Source organism: Mesoplodon bidens (assembly GCF_964165515.1).
Source record: "Mesoplodon bidens genome assembly, chromosome: 12".
NCBI lineage: Eukaryota > Metazoa > Chordata > Mammalia > Artiodactyla > Ziphiidae > Mesoplodon > Mesoplodon bidens.
Window position 1 is genome coordinate 44,356,900 of NC_138168.1, and position 20,907 is coordinate 44,377,806.

General features: G+C 39.0%; 1 protein-coding gene across 1 annotated transcript in view; it reads right to left on the reverse strand.

The window, feature by feature from the left end:
• Positions 1-8,979: 8,979 nt before the first annotated feature.
• Positions 8,980-20,907, reverse strand: part of AK9 (adenylate kinase 9) — a 105,371-nt gene continuing 93,443 nt past the window's right edge. Inside the window, exons 31-38 of the mRNA XM_081251566.1 lie at positions 19,461-19,607; positions 19,139-19,359; positions 14,630-14,826; positions 13,047-13,216; positions 12,718-12,816; positions 11,631-11,733; positions 10,126-10,240; positions 8,980-9,705 (exon numbers count right to left, since the gene is read on the reverse strand). Of these exons, the coding sequence (XP_081107692.1) occupies positions 9,503-9,705; positions 10,126-10,240; positions 11,631-11,733; positions 12,718-12,816; positions 13,047-13,216; positions 14,630-14,826; positions 19,139-19,359; positions 19,461-19,607 (1,255 nt within the window). The 3' untranslated portion in view covers positions 8,980-9,502. The remainder of the gene's footprint in view (positions 9,706-10,125; positions 10,241-11,630; positions 11,734-12,717; positions 12,817-13,046; positions 13,217-14,629; positions 14,827-19,138; positions 19,360-19,460; positions 19,608-20,907) is intronic.

The following is a 20,907-nucleotide window of genomic DNA, read 5'->3' on the forward strand; positions in this document are numbered from 1 at the left end:
TTTTGTCTTTCCCAGAATGTCATATAGCTGGAATGATATGGTATGTAGCCATTTCAGATTAGCTTCGTTCACATCGTGATATGCATTGAAGTTTCCTCCATATCTTTTCATGGCTTGATAGCTCATTTCTTTTGAATAACATTCCATTGTCTGAATGTACCATGGGTTTTTTTTTTTTTTTTTTTTTTTTTGGCCCTGCAGCATGTGGGATCTTAGTTCCCCAACCGGGGATGGAACACATGCCCTCAGCAGTGGAAGCACAGTCCTAACCACTGGACCACCAGGGAATTCCCCTGATGTACCAGAGTTTATCCATTCACCTAATGAAAGAAGTCTTGGTTACTTCCAAGCTTTGACAATTATGAATAGGGCTGTTCTAAGCATCTTGTGTGTGTGTGTGTACGTAAGTTTTCAACTCATCTGGGTAAATACCAAGGAGTGCTACTGCTGGATCATATGGTAAAAGTATGTTTAGTTTCGTGAGAAATTGACAAGGCATCTTTCAAAGTGACTGCACCGTTTTGCATTCCTAGTAATGAATCAGAGTTCCTGTTGCTCCATGTCCTTACCAGTGTTCTGGATTTTGGCCATTCTAATAGCTGTGTAGTGGTATCTCATTGTTGTTTTAATTTGCATTTCCCTAATGACATATTACATGGAGCATCTTTTTATATACTTATTTTCCATCTGCATATCTTTAGTGAAGTGTCTGTTCAGGGCTTTTGCCCATTTTTTGACTGGGTTCTTCATTTTCTTATTGCTGAGTTTTAAGAGTTCTTTGTATATGTTGAATAGCAGTCATTATCAGGTATGTCTTTCACAAATATTCTCTCCCAGTCTGTGGTTTGTCTTCTTATTATCTTGACAGTGCCTTTTGCAGAGCAGAAGTTTTTAATTTTAATGAAGCCCAGCTTATTTCCTTCACAGGCCATGCCTTTGGTGTTGTATCTAAAAAGTCATTGCCATACTGAAGATCATCCAGGTATTCTCCTATGTTATCTCCTAGGAGTTTTATAGTTTTGTGTTCTACATTTTGATCTGTGATCCATTTTGAGTTAATTTTTGTGAAGGGTGTAAAGTAAGGTCTGTGTCTAGATTCATTGTTTTACATGTGATGTCCAGTTGTTTTAGCATCATTTGTTGAAAAGACCATTTTTGCTCCATTGTATTGCCTTTGCTCCTTTGTCAAAGATCAGTTGACTATATTTATGTGGGTATATTTCTGGGCTCCTTTTTCTGTTTCATTGATCTATTCATCTATTCTTTCCCCAAGACAATTACAGTAGCTTATACTCTTGTAGTCAGGTAGTGTTAGTCTTCTGACTTTGGGCTTCTCCTTCAATATTGTGCTGGCTATTCTGTGTTTTTTGCCTCTCCAAATAAACTTTAGAATCAATTTGTAGATATCCACAAGACAACTTACTGAGATTGTGATTGGGATTGCATTGAATATATAGATCAAGTTGGGAAGAACTAACATCTTGACAATATTGAATCTTCCTACTCAGAACATGGAATATCTCTCCATTCCTTTAGTTCTTTGATTTCATTCATCAGAGTTTTGTAGTTTTCTTCATATACATATTTTACATATTTTGTTAGATTTATACCTTAGTACTTATTTTATTTGGGTGCCAATATAAATGGTATTGTGTTTTTAATTTCAACTTCTACTTGTTCATTGCCAATATATATGAAAACAATTGATTTTTGTATATTAACCTAATATCCTGCCATCATGCTGTAATCACCTATTAATTCCAGGAGGTTTTGTTGTTGTTGTTGATTCTTTTGGATTTTCTATGTAGTCATTGTCATCTATGAAAAAAAAAAATTCCGGGCTTCCCTGGTGGCACAGTGGTTGAGAGTCCGCCTGCCGATGCAGGGGACACGGGTTCGTGCCCCGGTCTGGGAAGATCCCACATGCCGCAGAGCGGCTAGGCCCGTGAGCCATGGCTGCTGAGCCTGCGTGGCTGGAGCCTGTGCTCCGCAGCAGGAGAGGCCACAACAGTGAGAGGCCCGCGTACTGCAAAAAAAAAAAAAAAAAAAAAAAAAAAAAATTCCTCCTCCCCAATCAGTATACCTTTTATCTTCTTTTCTTGTCTTACTGCATTAGCTAGGACTTCCAGTGTGATATTGAAAAAGAGTAGTGAGAGGGTACATCCTTGCCTTATTTCTGATCTTAGTGGGAAATCTGGTTTCTCACAATTAGGTATGATGTAAGCTGTGGATTTTTGTAAATGTTGTTTATCAAGTAAGGAAATTCTCCTCTAGTGCTATTTCACCAAGAATTTTTATCATGAACGGGTGTTGGATTTTGTCAAATTCTTTTTCTGCATCTATTAATATGATCATGTGATTTTTCCTCTTCAACCTGTTAATATGATGGTCTACATTAATTGATATTTGAATGTTGAACCAGTCTTGCATATCTGGGATAAATTCCACTTGGTTGTGGTGTATAATTCTTTTTATACTTGTTGGGTTCAATTTTCTAATATTTTTGTTGAGGATTTTTGCATCTATGTTCATGAGAGATATTGGTCCGTAGTTTTCTTGTAATGTCTTTGTCAGGTTTTGGTATTAGGGTAACGTTGGCCTCATGGAATGAACTAGGAAGTATTCCCTCTGCTTCTGTCTTCTGAAAGAGACTATATAGAGAACTGACATAGTTTCTTCTTTAAACATCTGGTGGAAATCACCAGTGAACCCATCTGAGCCTGATGCTTTCTATTTTGGAAGGTTATTATTTATTGATTAAGTTTCATTATCAATATAGGCCTATTCAGATTGTCTATTTCTATTTTGTATACCATAAAATTATCATAAGGAACAAGGGAAAAATCAAAACAATTTTGGAGGGGAAGTCCCTGGTGGCCCAGTGGTTAGGACTTGGCGCTTTCACTTTCGAGGGCCCAGGTTCAATCCCTGGTTGGGAAACTAAGATCCCACAAGCCATGCAATGCAGCCAAAAAAAAATTTGTTTTTTTGGACAAACAAAAACTGAAATCATTGACTATCAACAAACCCTACTCTAGGAAGGAAAATAACACTAGGAGGAAAGTCTGAGATGTAAGATGGAATGGTGAGAGACGAAAAATGAAAAATCTAAACAAACACTGATTATGAAAAGAAAATGCCTAATTTGGAGAGTAAACAAGTAGACTAGATCTAAAATATTGAATAAAAATAGCATTTAAGATGGGAGCTGGTGATTGGTATTAAGTGTTTTAAGGATAGAGGTATTGATTGCCTTTAGAGTAAGTATGCGTGTTAAGAATAGTGGTAACCACTCAATGGATATAAATAGAATGCAGGCACTTCAAAACCCTTAGAGGAGAAAACGGAAATAAAAAGTCCTTAGTCAATACAAAAGAAGGCAGGAACAGATGAAAAAGAATTGGAGAATATGTTGAAAAGTTAGGCAGGGCCCTTACAAGGCCTTTTATGCTGTATTAGTCAGAGTTATCCAGAGAAACAGAACCAATAGGATATATAGAGATTTAGATTTATTATAAGAAATTAGCTCATATGATTATGGAGGCTGGGAAGTCTTAAATCTGCAGTATAGGGCAGCAGGCTCAAGGCCCAGAAGAGCTGATGGTGTAGATGAAGTTTGAAGGCATGCTGCTAGAAGATTCTCTTTTGCTTGGGGAGGCTGGTATTTTTGTTCTATGCACATCTTCAACTGATTAGATAAGACCCACTGACATTATGGAGGGCAATCTGCTTACTCAGAGGTCATTGGTTTACATTTTAATCTCATCCAAAAACACCCTCCAAATTGACACATAAAATTAACATATACCAAGAGTAAGGAATTTTTATTTTATTTTAACTGAGATAGGGGGCCATTGGAAGATTTTAAAATGGAACTGATGAACCTGATTTATGTATTTTTAGAGTATCCAGGTACTAGATGAAAAGTAGATTCTAGAGGGACATGAGTAGAGGTATAGAGACTAGGTGAAATCAGTGCAAAACATGAGAAAAGTCCAGACTCATGGTATATTTTGGAGGTAGTTCTCTTTGACAGGGCTTGTTGAGAGAGTGGATGTGGGAGTGAGGGAAAGAATGTGATCAAGGTTAATCCCGAGGTGTGAGGCCAAATCAACTGAGTATACAGTATTACCATTAACTGATCTGGTGGAAAACTCAAGGAAGAGAAGTTGGGTGGATAACAAGTATGGGGTAGACATATTGAATTTGAGATGTCAACTAGATAACCAAGTAAAGATATACAGTAGGCAATTATAGATAAGAGTCTGGAGTTCAGAGGTGAGAAAAGAACTTGAGATATTAATATTTGAGTTATCGGGGTACAGACTATAAATTGTTGTAAGTAAAATCACTTACAGAATGAATATTGATAAAGAGGGAGTTTTTCTCTTTCTCCACCAAATCCATTGTCCACCCTTGTCTCCATCTTTGGCCCTGGGAGGTTGCAAGGACTTCATGAGCAGAGCCCAGCACATACTGGCTTCTGGGTGGATTGGGTCAATAGAGAACTTGGCAGGAGTTTGAAGGAAGGAGAGGGCCATGATCAGCTGGCAATTGAAGGTTGGTGAAAGCCCTTTGCCATTACAAAGGGCATCAGAAAACATCTTTGTAGGCTATGATAGTTGACTGATAACTGTAGCTGGAAGAAACTATAGTCCAAGGCTCATTATGACTGAAAGGGATTTGAAGGGAACAGAAAGGCAACTGACAATGTCAATGCCAATGGGGCATTTTCTAGGGACTATAAAGCACTTTATAGGGATTTTATAGCACTAATTCAGTAGTGCTCCAGTTTCTAGGCTCCATATCTCCTGCAGTACACAGGGGTGGTGTGTATCTGTTTATATTTTTATCTCTTACCCTAGTCTGGGAGAGTTCCTTGTAAATATGCACATGCCTGTATAGGCTAAGCAGTTTTCAACATGCCTGGCTCACAGGTTTGGGGAATATATGTGTTCCTTAAGCCTTGGAATGACTTTCACCTCCTGGTTAGAATCTCAATTTTGAAAGGTCCATTTAATTTAGATGTTACCCTTCTAAGTATTATTCCCAGAACCACCCATAATTAAGGGACCTCAGGCTTTGCAGATATACCTCTACTCAGGCCTTCATTTGTAAAAGCAAAACAAAAAGACCAAAAAAGATAAAACAAAAAAAAATCACCCACAGTGAGACTGAGGCATACATATATAAAATATATCTCTCATTTTTTTCCCTGTTCTTGAACTCCTTCTCCTTCACCAATGAATTTATGAAAACTTTTATTAAATGCACTGAGAATAAAATGAAATATATAATAAAACTGAAAATGTTTTTGAAAAACCATAGTATTTATTACTTTGAGTTTTGAAGAATTAAAAACCACAGCTCACAACATATCCTCAAATTAATTCTTGGCGGCTTAAAGAACTAAATATAAACGCGCGCACACACACACACACACACACACACGAAGAAAACAAAATAGAATATTTATTAAATCTCTGAAGATGGAAAAACTTCCAGAGCTTAGAAAAGTATTCAATATCATAAGAGGAGGATGAACAGCTCTTACTTTGATACCTAAAAAATAGGACTTATTTACTGTGTATATTACATAAAGAATTCATGCAAAACAATTTAAAAATACCCAATGAGTAAGAGCAAAGGGCATGAAAAAATAACTCACAAAAGAAGAAATGCAACTGATGACCAACATATGTAATAATGTTCAACATCACTATTAATTCAAGTTAAAGTAACAAGCTTCTGCTTTCCGCCCATTTATTCGTATGGGTCTCAATTCCTGTTACTAAGCCGCCTTCCAAATAGCAATTCACAGTGTTCCCAGGAGTACCCAAGAGCACCACTTTCATCACTATCATTTAGCATCATCATTTTAGTTTTTTTAAATTCATATACTTTCACCTTGTACTTTTGTTTCCCAGAATTTATATCAGGCTAATAATCCCAAATATGGTGAAGAAAGTTTCATTACAGCATTTTAAAATATAGTACAACAGTACATAGTCTAGCAATAGGAATGGTCAAATATAGTATATCCACTTGATGTATCTGAGTATTAATTGGAAAGGAAGTGCAAAATCCTTTGCCTACTTTTCCATATTTCACTGACTGTAATTATATTACTTTTTGTCTTAGGGTCTGTCAAATGGGCACTACCTCTCCTTCCTGGGTGAAATTATGTGTTCTTTTAGTTGTAGTAAATATGACATCTAGACAAGCTATGTAAGAGGCACAGGCTGGTTGAGCACTCTCCCTGACTCTTGGATGGGCATTGCCTCAGCCTCTTCCTGAAGTGGTCGGGTGGCAGCCTTGAGCATGGGGGTAATGAGCCCCAGTGAGCACCGAGGGCTGGCCACTCACTCTCTTACTGCTTCACTCAGGGACAACATTCAGGGTCCCTGGACACCCAGTCAGAATATTCTTTCATTGTATTCAGGACACCAGTTGATGGATTATTTATAATAATATGCAAGCATAATTTCTAAACAAAAAAATTTAATAACAGGTTTTTAAATGATGCATGTTCTCCTTTCTCACTGAAGAAATGTCATTCTCCCTTCCTAGGGACACAGACCTCTTGACCTAACTTGCTGAAGAAAACACAACTTGCAACCATTACAGGTGGGGTGTGAATGCATGTAGGGGGTGGGGCTAGGGAGTCTTGGGTTCAACGGAAAAAATTTTCCTGTGTCTTCTGTAATATTTTTATATTCTAAAGTACACGCACACGCACATGCCCACACAAGTGCCCAAAGGACTCTGGCCAATGAAATGCCCCAGGAATACTGACACCATTATGATGGTTTCCAAGATGGACTTACAGTGTAGGAGGTGGTAAAGGAAGAGCAAGGCTCTGGAGTTAGTCTGATCAGGGTCTGAATCTGGAGTCTACTACTTATGTGATCTTGGGTAAGAATGTGTATTAATACAATGTGTGAGAATTTAATGAGGTACTGTATATAAAGCCAGTAGCACACAGCAAACAGCCTGGAATGGTAGCCCTGTCTGTGGTTATTCTAAATAGAGTCCTACATGTAATGAACTGTAATTTGCATGCGAGTGTTAGGGACCTGGAATGTCCAGAGCTATAAGCTGCTCTGGAAATTTGATTCCCCACTCCCTACCCAATGCTCCTACCTGCTGCACTCTATTAAATAGATTTACTTGAAGGAAGACACTCTGTGGAAACAGGGATGAAAAGGGAGAATCACATGGCATTTGGTCCCTTGCTCAGCTCAGGGATTAAGTTTCTCCCTCCTCAGGAGAGAGGAAGCATTCATCCCACTTCTGTGCAGAACTCAGCAGCTCCAGAACAAGGATGGATGAGCTGTGAGATTTCTCACACCCTTGGGTTTGTACAGTTCTCAGAGTGAAGCCATATTATAGAACAAGATCCCCAGAAGATGGCAGATATCCAGTGGGTGTGGACTTGCTCTGGAGCCTATGATCTGATACTCCCTGCCTCTCAAGAGATTCCTGGGGGTACTTTTCATGACACTGCCCTTCATAAACGTGAGGGAGCTGAAGCAATAAAGTTTGGGTTTAATTGCTAAAGGAAACTTCGTATACCCATAGAAGAAAACACAATGGCTGAGGAGGCCTGTGGGCACGTTAAGAACACTGTGGGAAGATGGTAAATTAGCAGTACTAAGAACTGTGAAGAGAAGAGGGGGTGGCACCTTATGGTGCTGGTAAAACTTGGCAGCTACTGACAGCTCCCAGTCTCCTGAAAAAATAATGATTCATCTATGGGTATATCAGTAACTCTTCAGAGACTTTTGGGGTTTATCCTAACTTTGACAATAGGCTTCTAGTTTTTGTTTAAAACTTGTTTTATTATTAAATATATCATATAAAATATATATAAAACAGGCTTCTAGTTTTTAATTAACGTTGTTTAAATTGTAGGTACCAGAGACAACATGAATGAATCTGAAGGGCATTATGCTAAGTGAAATAAGCCAGACAGAGAAAGACAAATACTGTATGGTATCATTTATATGTGGAATCTAAACAAAAAAAAAAGGTCAGACTCATAGAAGCAGAGGGTAGAAGAGTGGTTGCTAGGGGTTGGGGGGAGGGGAGAAATAGGAGATATTGATCAAAGGGTACAAACTTTCAGGTATAAGATGAATAAATTCTGAGGATCTAATGTACACCATGGTAACTATAGTTAATAATATTGTCATGATACTTGAAATTTGCTAACAGTGATTCTTAAGCATTCTTACTACACAGACACACACACAAAGTAACGATGTAAGGTGACAGATGCATTAATTAACTTGATTGTGGTAAATATTTCACAATGTATACCTATATCAAAATCATCACGTGGTAAAGTTTAAATATGTATAATTTTATTTGTCAATTACACCTCAATAAAGCTGGAAAAAAAGAGCTAAATCATTCATTTTAGAGTTTAAGAAACAAAGCCTCGGGCTTCCCTGGTGGCGCAGTGGTTAAGGGTCCGCCTGCCGATGCAGGGGACACGGGTTCGTGCCCCGGTCTGGGAAGATCCCACATGCCGCGGAGCGGCTGGGCCCGTGAGCCATGGCCGCTGAGCCTGTGCATCCGGAGCCTGTGCTCCGCAGCAGGAAAGGCCACAACAGTGAGAGGCCCACGTACCGCAAAAAAAAAAAAAAAGAAACAAAGCCTCATCGAAACTGAGATTTACCCAAGGTTAAATAAGATAATGGTTGTACCTTTCATTTTTTTAAAGAGACAATCTTGCTATTTCACATGCTAGATTTCTTATAGTCCTGCTGAAAAACTGATAATCTTATTTTTAAAATCTCATTCAAATTCAATTTAGTAATTTTCCTCTAGCATATACTTCTTGATAATGTCATATGAAAAGACTCTAGATTTCATCCTTCTCAAATATCCAGGTGATTTCTAACTACAGAATAATGTATAAAGCATGTTTCCTTGGATACTTGAGAAAAAGAAAAGCAGCAGCCATTTAGTTACCTCAAAATCCATTTATTTTGTTGGGAAAATGATAAAGTGTCTTTAGGTTCATGAAGTCTAGCAACAACTCCCTATGTTAAAAGTGTAACCAATATTTCTATTTTATTTATATCCATGTTAGTTTTGTTTCTTGAAGCTTTCTAACATTTACTGCATAAAGGACTTTACATTTAACAGAGACTGACTTTTCTGCTGAAAATATTAAAAAGGAAAATGAACAATAGATTCATTAAGTAAAATAAGTTACCTAAATATTCTAAATGGAATTCTAAATGGAATAACTTTTGTTAAAACCTCAAAGTTCAGGCAAAGAGCAATAAACTTTACAATTATATGAAAACTTAGGCTTACAGAAGAACACTCCTTCCTGGCTGGCAGAGCTCTGAATTCATTTGAAGTCTGGCAGCCGTGGTGTATCACTCAGGAGGGAAAAGTACATCAGGGAGGGCCAGATTTTCAAGCTACTTGCTTTTTATCCCTTTCAGGTAACTCTTAAGATTCTGGGTGCAGTTACCCAAGCATTCTATCCATTGACTGGGTCTATATTTCTAAGAGAGAGAAAGGTCTGTAACTTATGATCGAAGTCAATGGGTCTAAACTGAGGTTCCTTGTATTTTCTGGTCATCTTGGCACCCAGGTATGTAATGAGTTCACATCTCTCCATAAACTGCTCCATCTTCTTCTTATATTTTTTTCTTGTGTACTCAGAACCTTTGGGATTAAAGGCTGTAGAAAATTTCACAGGACTGTGAATGTTTTTTGTTAGGTTAGTTATATATTATCTTTAATCATTATATTAAAGAGAAGGAGAACTTTGTGTGTGATTGAGTTGCACAGCTATGGCCAAGAAGATATCCAAATCCCAAATAAGATTTGGGGATTATTCTATTTTAGATCATAATTGTCTCTATTCACCTTCCTATATGGAATGGATTATTGAGTGCTGATTAGGTTACTCGTAGCCCCTGCTTTAGAAACTAGAAACTCAGTTTTGATATTTTTGCTAAAATATTTGCTACCAACACCACACACACCCCATGCAAGTGACCAACCCAACTCAACAATCCTATTTATTACATTATACTACAATTAATATTAAATTAGTTATGAGTAGCATATCATTTCTAGCAAAAAAAAAAGACATACCTTTTAGATGAAATGCTATATAGAGTAGCGCAGATCTCTGTACACTTAAGAAGGGGAATTTGGGCTTTAAGCATCCTGCTGCATTCATGGCTTTAATTAAAGCAGTTGCGATACCCTGCAGGTAAGGAACGGATTATGTGTATATTTGAGTTTGTTTTATTTTCTTGTGGCAAATAGATAAAGAGGTTATTCTTTGCCTCAAATAGCCTCCTGGGGTTGAGGATGGAGCTTACAAAGATAGTTAAATGAGCTCTTAGCCAGCAGGACAGAAACACAAAATACATTTGATTAGGAAAAATAAAAACTACAAATTGGCTTAGCGCCAGCTAGGTGATGGATACGTGGGTTTCATTACACAGTTCTATTTTTATATGTTTGGCATTTTCCATAACAAAAAGTTAAAAAAGAAACGAGGGGACACTGGGCTTTGAGTTGTCCTGGCCCATCTCTGCTTCCATTGTTCAGAACTGGCCAGCTTGCCTCCCACTCTCAGGACCCTGGGCCACCTGACCAGGAATTCCAGAGACCACAGTTATCACTGCAGTCGAGATTCTGGAGTCCCAAGCAGGAAAAGAAGAGAATACCCTTTTCTGGGTGAGTGGCATCTTGCCTTTTGATATTAAACTAAATTGAAGGCTAACCATCTAGGGGAGCTAAAAAAAAAAGCAAAGTGATTAGGAATTTGTAAGAAAGGTATGAAATTGTGCCCTAGGCAACTGTTTTATAGAATTTTTTTTAAAAAGCCTTTAAAATAGTGGTTGGCTACTGATAAATTTGACTATATTCAGAAAGAGGTATATTTAGAGAAATAAGATGTGATTGAGTAGATAGCTTCATGCAGATTTTGAGCAAAATATGTGTTTGGTGGTTCAGTTGTGGTGACACCTCAACTCAACTCTTTTGAGCAGGGGAAAAAAGCCTCTTAGAGACTGAATTTACACATTTCAAATTAAGAAAAAGTTTTATAGACACTGAAATTCAAAATAAGAAACAAACTACAAGTCAGATGTAAATAATTATCTTACTCTTTTTTCACTGTAGTGCAGGTATTTGGGAATTAGCTATGGAAACAGGAGCTTTTCTCACATTTTATTTTCATAACCACTCAAAACCAAAATAGGTTAAAAGTGGATTTGCAGGGCTTCCCTGGTGGTGCAGTGGTTGAGAGTCCACCTGCCGATGCAGGGGACACGGGTTTGTGCCCCGGTCCGGGAAGATCCCACATGCCGCGGAGCGGCTGGGCCTGTGAGCCATGGCCGCTGAGCCTGCGCGTCCGGAGCCTGTGCTCCACGACGGGAGAGGCCACAACAGGGAGAGGCCACAACAGGGAGAGGCCCACGTACCGCAAAAAAAAAAAAAAAAAAAAAAAAAAATAAGGTGGATTTGCAGCTTAAAATCAGGAAACTCTGCCTTGAATTTCATTGTTACCAAAATAAAAATTATTGTTAAAGAAGAGATTGTTTTAGTCTTCTAAAATCTATGCATAGAAACTCATGTAAGTGAACCTGTTCCAGATATCCAGGCAAAGGCAGACTCGTGAGATTCATCGGTTCCTTTAACGGGGGAAGTTTGTAAGGAAGCTTCTGATCCCAGTATTTCAGTGGCGACCTAAGAACACAAAATCCATTAGACGGATGCTCACAAATGTGCTCATTGTGTGTACACAGGAAGGTGGACACACAAGAGACAGCTGAAAGATAACGTTCACTGCCTGTTTTTCTCCCGTGGAGAAAATGATACAAGTGGAAAGACTGGCGCTCCTAGAAATTCATGACGGCCAGCTTTGCCTGGGTCCCTAGCCCTGCTCAGCTCTCCTCAGTGTTCTTATTTTTCACAGCAGCTATATAAAGCTTCCTTTGTTGCCCTCACACTTCTAACCCTCCCAGTAACCCCCACATGGGGGCCAGGCTATCCAAGGAGAAGCATCAGAACGAAACTTCCGCAACTGCTCACCACAAGCAGAGCCACACATAGGCTCCTTTCTCCACACTGGAGCTTACCTCCCAGCTAAGATCAGTCTCCACCCGTTCTTTGCATCCCTGTTCCGCCCTCTCTCCAGAAATCTTAAATAGCAATTTCTCTCTCTCTCCCACCTTCGGCATTTCCTTCATTATTGGATCCTTCCCAGGCACCTGCATTTTAACACGCTCGTACCTTTCCCATTGAAGGAAAAAGAAAATCCTTTTTTCACTCCTTCACTCCTTCAGTCCTATATCCTTTCCAGCAATTAATGTCTTTTCTCTTTTTACTGTTAAATTTCTTCAAACAGTGATCTTCACTAGAGGTCACAAACTACTGCACAAATTCTATCTGCAGATGTGATTTGATCCACATTGTAATTTTTAAAAAACGGAATCAGTCACAAAAGTTTAAAAATCAGATAAATGTAAGAAGAAATTTGGTTTCCAGCTTCTTGTGAAAAACAGAAATGTGTGGCAGTAGGTAAGTAACCGCTGCCCCTTCAGCTATGTGTATGTATATATGCACATGTGTGTGTGTGTGTGTGTGTGCACTCACATATGTATCTATCCCAGCATGATGCAGTTAACATAGATATTTAGTAAATGTTTGTGACTTAGTGAATGGTCTCACCTCAAAAATTTCTCAAGTTTTTCTCTACTCTCACAGATATATATACGATCACGATATTCTAAAGCATAGTGAATGCTACCAGGTACTAGGGCCTCGTATCTGAAAGACAAAGGAACAAAAACAACTATGTATTGTATAATTAATATGCAGTACTGTATAAATAAAGTGTCAAAATATTTTATTTTTCTATCTTTGCCGCTCAAGGAAGAAATAGAACATTTTCCAGTTAAGCAATAGTGACCTTTTGATCAAAATGTTAAGACTGTTTTATGGACCACTTATTCCGAGTAGAGCTGTCATCCTGTACTTGCACGAGGGAAAGGACTTGCCTTTGTTTGCCATCCTGATAGGTCACTGGACAGTAGCCCTGGAGCTCGGCACACTTAGGGAACCGGCTCTTCAGCTCCGACAGTGTCAGCCTTTTGGGCATCATGTCGGCAGACGGGAGAGGATGAGGTGCTAATGGAGGCACATATAATTCGGGGTTCTCCAAAAATCTCTACAAGAAAAGATTACAGCAACGTGACTGCTTGAGACAGGAATACTACGCCAATGAGAATCCACTGAGGCTCTCTTGCTACTGTCCCCATTTTCAGTAGCAATGTTTGTCCTTCAAACCATCTGAGAGCTGCTTTCTGCACTACTATAGCTCCTTCCCTGACTGCAAGTGCCTTATAGTAATACTTACAAGTGATTTCATCTAAGGTCTCTCCTACTTTCACTCACTCACTCACTCACTCACTCATCTACTTATACAGAAAACATTTGTTGAGCTCTTACTATGTCCCAAGCACTGGAGTGCATAGTCTTCCTGTCCTACAGTATAACTAACTAGGTGGGTGCCCTTTGGCAGGTGAGTTAGCTTCTCCAGCTTCAGTTACCACTCTAAAATGAAGGGAGCAGACCAAGTACATGACCCCTAATGTCATTTCCAGTTTTAAAATTCTGTGATTATCATTTAAATAAGCAGGAAAAAATAAATGTCTTTTTCTTTTTTTTTTTTTTTTTTAAACTTTTTTTTCTTTAAATTTTATTTATTTATTTATTTATTTATTTATGGCTGTGTTGGCTCTTCGTTTCTGTACGAGGGCTTTCTCTAGTTGTGGCAAGTGGGGGCCACTCCTCATCGCGGTGCGCAGGCCTCTCACTATCGCGGCCTCTCTTGCTGCAGAGCACAGGCTCTAGACGCGCAGGCTCAGTAATTGTGGCTCACGGGGCCAGCTGCTCCGCGGCATGTGGGATCTTCCCAGACCAGGGCTCGAACCCATGTCCCCTGCGTTGGCAGGCAGATTCCCAACCACTGCGCCACCAGGGAAGCCCAAATGTCTTTTTCTTAAAGTGATAAAAAATTCAAATTCTTCAGAGGAAAATAAAATGCTCAGAGGCACCTGATTAGTTTTCAACTACAACCTTTTCATATCACCAAATTATGGTCATTATAATATCAGAACAAGTCTGTATTCTGCTGCATTAAATAGCAATATATGGTTCACAGGAAATTAAAGTGATAGAAAAAAGTTGAAAGCACAGGAGACATACGTTGGTGTTGCTTCATTTCTACTGACTCTGACTTCCCTTCTGCACCCTTTGAATGGAATCCCCACCCAGATGCTCAGCATCCCCTTCACAGGAGGCCTCCCCCTTGGGTCTCCCTACCTGTTAAGCTGACCCAGGTGGAGGGTCCATCGCCGACCCTGAACTGCTGCTTTGTGCCAAAATATGTCTTGGGATGCAGTCTTAGGACTGGACTCTGAGTTGCCTCATTGAATCCAGGGTCACAGTTTCCAAAATTGGGGCTCCTGGTCCCCAATTCTTAGGTGTTCCCAGCTGTGCCCACCCCTTCCTGTTTGGTGAATTCTGAGACAGGTATTTTCTTTCCCTGGTAAATATTTGGAGTTAGGAACAAACTTACATTCAATTTCTCCTGAGAACTCATTTTATAATAGTGCCCTCTGAACTCTGCTGCAAATTCCAAGGAATCAGTTAAAGAGCCATCCACTAATTCATGTGATTCTGCCAGGCTGACAGGGCAGAAGTGTCCAAATTCGCCCAGGCGAGAAATCAGTTCTTCAGGTGAGATGCATAACTTGTCAATGCAGGCGGCCTTTCCTATTATTTACAGATTAACTATTATTTTTTTTCAGAGAAAACACAATCATTTTCAAAATGAAAATAATTTCAATTATGCTAGCGCTACACAAATGAGTACACATTGTAAAATTCCACAGAGTAAAAAGTAAAAATTTCTCTTCACACCTCCATCCTCTCAATCCAACATCCCTTCTGAGAGGTAATCACTGTTGAGTTTGTATCTTTTTCAGATTTTTTTATACATTTGCATATACACATGGATATATTTTTTTCATATAAGATGCTTGTGCCACTATACTGTAAACATTATTCTGCAACTTGCTTTTATCAGTTAGTTATGGCCTTTGACACCTTTCCATATCAGTTTATATGATTTACCTAATTCCTTTTAATTTATGCACAGTATTCCATTGTATAAATGTACATAGAGTTTACTCAACCAATTATCTGTTGATAAATGTTTTGGTCGTTTTTAATTCTTAGCTATTATAAACTACATATATATTATAAATAATATATATGTATATACACACACACATATATGTACATGTATATATACATAGCCACTTACACACACACATCAGTTTGCTGCATATTTAAATGTTTTCTATGGGATAGATTTCAGGAAGTGGAAATAGTTTGTTTACATGATGTTACTGACACAAACCTCTCCCTGTGCCCTGACAGCACCCAAGAGAGGGGAAGAAACATTTTCCCAAAAGTGACTAGGTTTACCCTAACAACTCTATTAAAAAAAAAAAAAAAAAGCCCCCAAATTCATTCAATGGACAAGTTTAAGAGTTTTCTCCCTAGTAGTCCACTAGAATGGGGACTCCAAAACAATATGAGATGTTACAGAAAATAAAATTACTTTTATTTTTTATTTTTTTGCGTTACACGGGCTTCTCACTGCTGTGGCCTCTCCCGTTGTGGAGCACAGGCTCTGGATGCGCAGGCTCAGCGGCCATGGCGCACGGACCCAGCCGCTCCGCGGCATGTGGGATCTTCCCAGACCGGGGCACAAACCCGCGTCCCCTGCATCGGCAGGCGGACTCTCAACCACTGAGCCACCAGGGAAGCCCAAAATTACTTTTTTATACATCTTAATTATAATGAGTAAACTTTGATCCCAATATATTTTGTTAATGGTCCTTTTCACCAGTGAAAAGTTTTTTTTTTATTATTATGCCAAGGAAGGTCTTACACTAACACTAAACTTATGAAGCATAAATCATGGATTAGTTTGTTATGTGACAGTGTAAACATAAAAGTAATCCTTAGGATTGGAGGGATGTGTCTATAAGCCAAAGAATGCAGAGGATCGCTGGCAACACTGGAAGCTAAGAGAAAGAAATGAAACAGATATTCCCCTTGAGCCTTCAGAGTGAGGACAGCCCTGACAATGCCTTGATTTGGGGCCTCTGGCCTCCAGAACTGTGAGAGAATACATTTCTGTTGTTTAAGTCACCCAGTGTGTGGTAATTTGCTACAGAAGCCTTGGGAAACTAAAACAGGTACTTGAGACTATGGTTTCTGTCCTGTTGGCATTCTTTCTTGCCTTATCTTGTTCACTTGGTATAGCAAGCTGCCATATTGGAAAGGTCCATATGGCAAGGAACTGAAGGTGGCCCCCGGCCAAACAGCTGGCAAGAATCTGAGGCCCTCAGTCCAACAACCTTCAAGGAACAAAATCTTGTCAACAATATATGAATGGGTATGATAGTGGATTCTTTCCCAGTAGGGCCCTCAGGTGAGATCTTAATCCTGGCCAACACCTTGAATGTAGCCTTAGGAGAGACCCTGAAGCAGAGGACCCAGTTAAGCTGTGCCTGGATTCCTGCCCCACAGAAACTGCGAGTGACTGTGTGTGTGTGTGTTGTATGAAGCTGCTAAGTTTCCGAATAATTTGTTATGAAGCAATAGACAAACGAATCCACTATTCCATCCATTGTTTATGATACAGATGAAAAGGCTAAGAAGCCCCAACCATCTTTTCCTAAAAAGAATATTACACTACTATAATACTACATTGGTGTAATATTATTCTAAAATATTATAACGCACAGTACTATGGTATAATAATAGAGTTGTTAAAGTATATAGTATTATATAGTGCTATAATATTAAACTATACGGTACTATATAGTTTTACACTTGTATGTTGCTCTTTAGCTCAGATGTGCTGACCTCACCAATCCTGACAGGTTTAGTGACAGGGTAATTTAGACTCAAATCACTTTAAGTCCTAAAAGACACTCAAGTATCTCTTTTTCTGATTCTTGGGATAGTCTTGATGACATCTGGCAATGTCTATATATCCTTTTCTGGAATGTGGCAGAATGAGGAGGAATCTCTTTAGTTTTCTAGCCCTGACCTTGCTCCATCTCACTAGTGAGAATAAACTGGCCCCTTGACAGGGGAGAGTTATTTGAATAACATACAAAGCAAGTGGACAATATAAAAAAAAATCAAAACTAAATTCAAACAATCAGGTATAGATTATCAGGTAGATGCTGAAGCAGGAAAGCAAGAGGGGAGCTTCAATTAGATTAAACTATTCAAGGCAGAGGCAGGTATATCTGGAATAATGTAGTGGATACTGTGGTGCCCCATCCGCATCCCTCTCTTCAGGGCTGATGCACCCATCCCCCAGCTGCTGGAAATATCTGTGCTAATGGATCACAGCTGCACTGGGAATGGCCCCTCTTGTATACAGGTTATACCCCCTCCCGGAGTGACCTTTGGTCAATGACAAGCCAATGGGAGGATACAAAGCCTGGCCTCTCCCCTCAATGTGGGAAATTCTGAAGGTCCATCCTAGCTCCAGTGCTTCCCTATAGCATCCAGGGAGGCTTCTGTTTCCACCACACTGCAGGTTAGTTTCTCCCTCTGCTCGGGTCTACTAGCCTCACTTCCCCACAGGTGTATCTCCTAACTAGAGTTGACATAAAATACAGGATGCCCACTTAAGTTTGAATTTCAGATAAACAACGAACAGTTTGTAGTATAAATAAGTCCCATACAACATTTGGGAAATAATTAGACTAAAAAATTATTTGTCATTTATCTGAAATTTAAATTCAGCTGGGCATCCTGTATTTTTATTTGCTTAATCTGGCAACTGGACTCCTGAGAGTACTTCCTGATAAAGCTTCTGCACACAACTTTTCATCATGAGTCTGTTTTCAGGCAACCCAATCTGAGGCAGGAAAGGTGAAGTAGGGTAACAGAAAGATGAATGAGGCACAAGTTTTGCTTTCAAAGACTGCTGTGGAATGTTCTACTAGTGTGATGCTATCCAAAACTTATTGGGAGTAGGTTTCTAAAACTCAATTCTCTTTTCCCTTGCACACTTATCTTCATCCCTTGTAATCCTCAGGTGAAAACAAATTCCCAGTCTGCAGGCAAACAGGACCCAGAGATGCTGGTGATGCCCAAATAATGAAGCAAATCAAGATTCAATGATGCCATTATTATCAGACTCCTCACTGCATTTTTCCTTGTATAAGATTCTCTGTGTCACGTTGCTCCCTCACACCTCCTTATACCTTCTCTGTATTTTCCAAAGTTAAACAAAGTCATTAAACCGATGTCTGTGAAACCCCTCCAGACAAATTCTTTGGCATCATCATTTTCTTTAGAGATATGAGATATAGATAACTTTCCTTCTATTTTGTGTATTTTGGGAGAAAAATCAAGAAACTTCTAGGAATATATAATCAAACATTTTCTTTCATGGATTCCAAATATAGATTAAAAAACATTCTATGTTCAAATTAAATTTTTAATAGAATCAACATTTACATACTACTATAATTTCATAGTCAATAGTAAAAATAACTAATTCTAGATTCCTAAACAAAATTTTGCCAAGTGTCACTCCACAGACCCCTGCCCTCATATAACTACCATTCTTGAAACTAGCTTCTTACATGGCTTTCCAAACACCATAAACACTTCTAGTGAGAGACCATGTATTGTTTTTAGGTGACAGGTTCACATGGACATTGAATAAATGATAGCTGCCCCATACATCCTCTAGTTGGCTTGGGGGCTATGTTAATTTATAATCCTCCCTGCCATTGAACTTAGAACTAGTTAGTGCCTAGAGACTTAGCTGGAGAGCTAAGCTGATAGCTTGAGTAGAGGCAGTCATTTATGAGAACAAATATACATGCCCACATAATTGGAAAATACTATGTATTTAAAATACTGATTAAGGTCATAGGAACAAATGTTCAAATTGAATGAATTATGGTAACATGAGTTAGGCATGCATAGACTTCAAATTCACATTTTATTGTGTTTTCAGAGTTACACGTCTTCTTACCTGCTTTTATTCTTCCCAGGTATATCTGCATGTGTGTATTCACCACTTTAACCTTCTTAATGACTTCATTCCATACCCACCATTTGCTGTGAAAGCCATCAATCACATACCAGTTCTGATGTTGTTCTTGAAAATATTGCCTAATCTCATCAATATTTTTGCGGTACATTGAGTTCTTGACAGCTATAATCTGTGAGCTGTTATGCAATGGATAAGGCAAACTAATAGAGAAACAGAAGGAATGGAAAAAGCTGTTAAAAACCTGCTTTTTCTGGTTGATTAAAGTTTATTCCTTTATCATTGTTTTCATCACATACATTACCTTGGTTCCTTTTTTTTCTCCAGGAGCAATCTTTTGAAAATCTCTTTGGAAGGCACATCCAACTCAAAGATGACCATGGGGATGACTGACCTAGCTTCCAAGAGACTCACTTGATATTTAGATACAGGGTATCCATCGATGACAACACTAACAAGGAGAAACGTGAAAATAAAAATTACAGATGTCTTTTCTCTCAGACCTTCCTTTCTGTCTTCCAGAAACAGTCTATCTTTAGGATTAGCCCCGCACCGTTCCTATGTAACTTGATTAATCTTGTCACCTTGCCCTCTTTGTGTCTCTGTTTTTTTTGGCTGCGTGGCTTGAGGGATCTCAGTTCCCTTGGGATTGAACCAGAGCCCCAGCAGTGAAAGCCCGGAATCCTAACCACTAGGCCATGAGGGAACTCCCTTTATCTCTATATGTTTAACCTCAGTCAGCCCAAGAGCCAGAAGGAGGGCTGCATACATACAGACACAGCTCTGATTCATACACTTAGCATCATAGAGCTAGGTTTCGGCGGACTTTGAGAAATAATACACATAATACCTTGAACATTGTATTACTTAATTGGTGCTACTATTATTCTAGCATGAAACAGTGGAAAGAGTATAGGCTTCAGAGGCACACAGACTTAGATTTGAAACCTGGTCTGACCTCTCTGAGCCTCAGTTTTCAGCAAAAATAGTAAAATAATGATATTTAACCCTTAGAGTTATCTTAAAGATTATAGATCAAGTTTGTAAAGCAACTAGTAGTAGACTAATGGACACTCCTTATAAAAGAATGGCCAGGAAGGGAAGAATTATCCAACCCTGGTCTTAATGTTGTAGTTTTATAGCAAACAGATAGTGCAAAATTTTTGTACTGAAAGGTCAGTGGCGGTAAGACAAGGTGTCCTGTGAATCAAGATTTTAAGAAGTACATTAAAATGTTTTAAAATTAAAAGAAAAAAGGGCCTGGCACAGTTAATAGTATTTTAGTAAGAGATTAAGCAAATACGGAAAACACTGTGTTCTAAGCTTGCTTTTGTAGTAAAATTCTGTGAGGAGGCTGGGTGTGGAAGGGAAGATGGGGAGTTGGTGAGAGAGCCCTACGGTATCTGGGAGAGAACCATTCCATCAGGACCCATCAGGCCTCGAGCAGAAATGATGGAGAATTTGTTAGTCCAACCGTCTAAGGTAATGAGTGTCACTAGCAAACTGAAAAGAGGACTAAAGGCTGTCTGTAAATTCCAAAGTCAGGAAACAGACTTTGAGGTGCCTGAGCTGGGCTTGCTGGCTGACATCACCAGGAAGGGCTGGTTAGCCCTCCCTCAGTGCTCTCCAGCTAAGTCTCTAGGCACTAACTAGTTCTAAGTTCCATGGCAGAGAGGATTATAAATTAACATAGCCCGCAAGCCAACTAGAGGACGTATTGAGCTGCCACTGTTTTTTTTTTTTTTTAATTT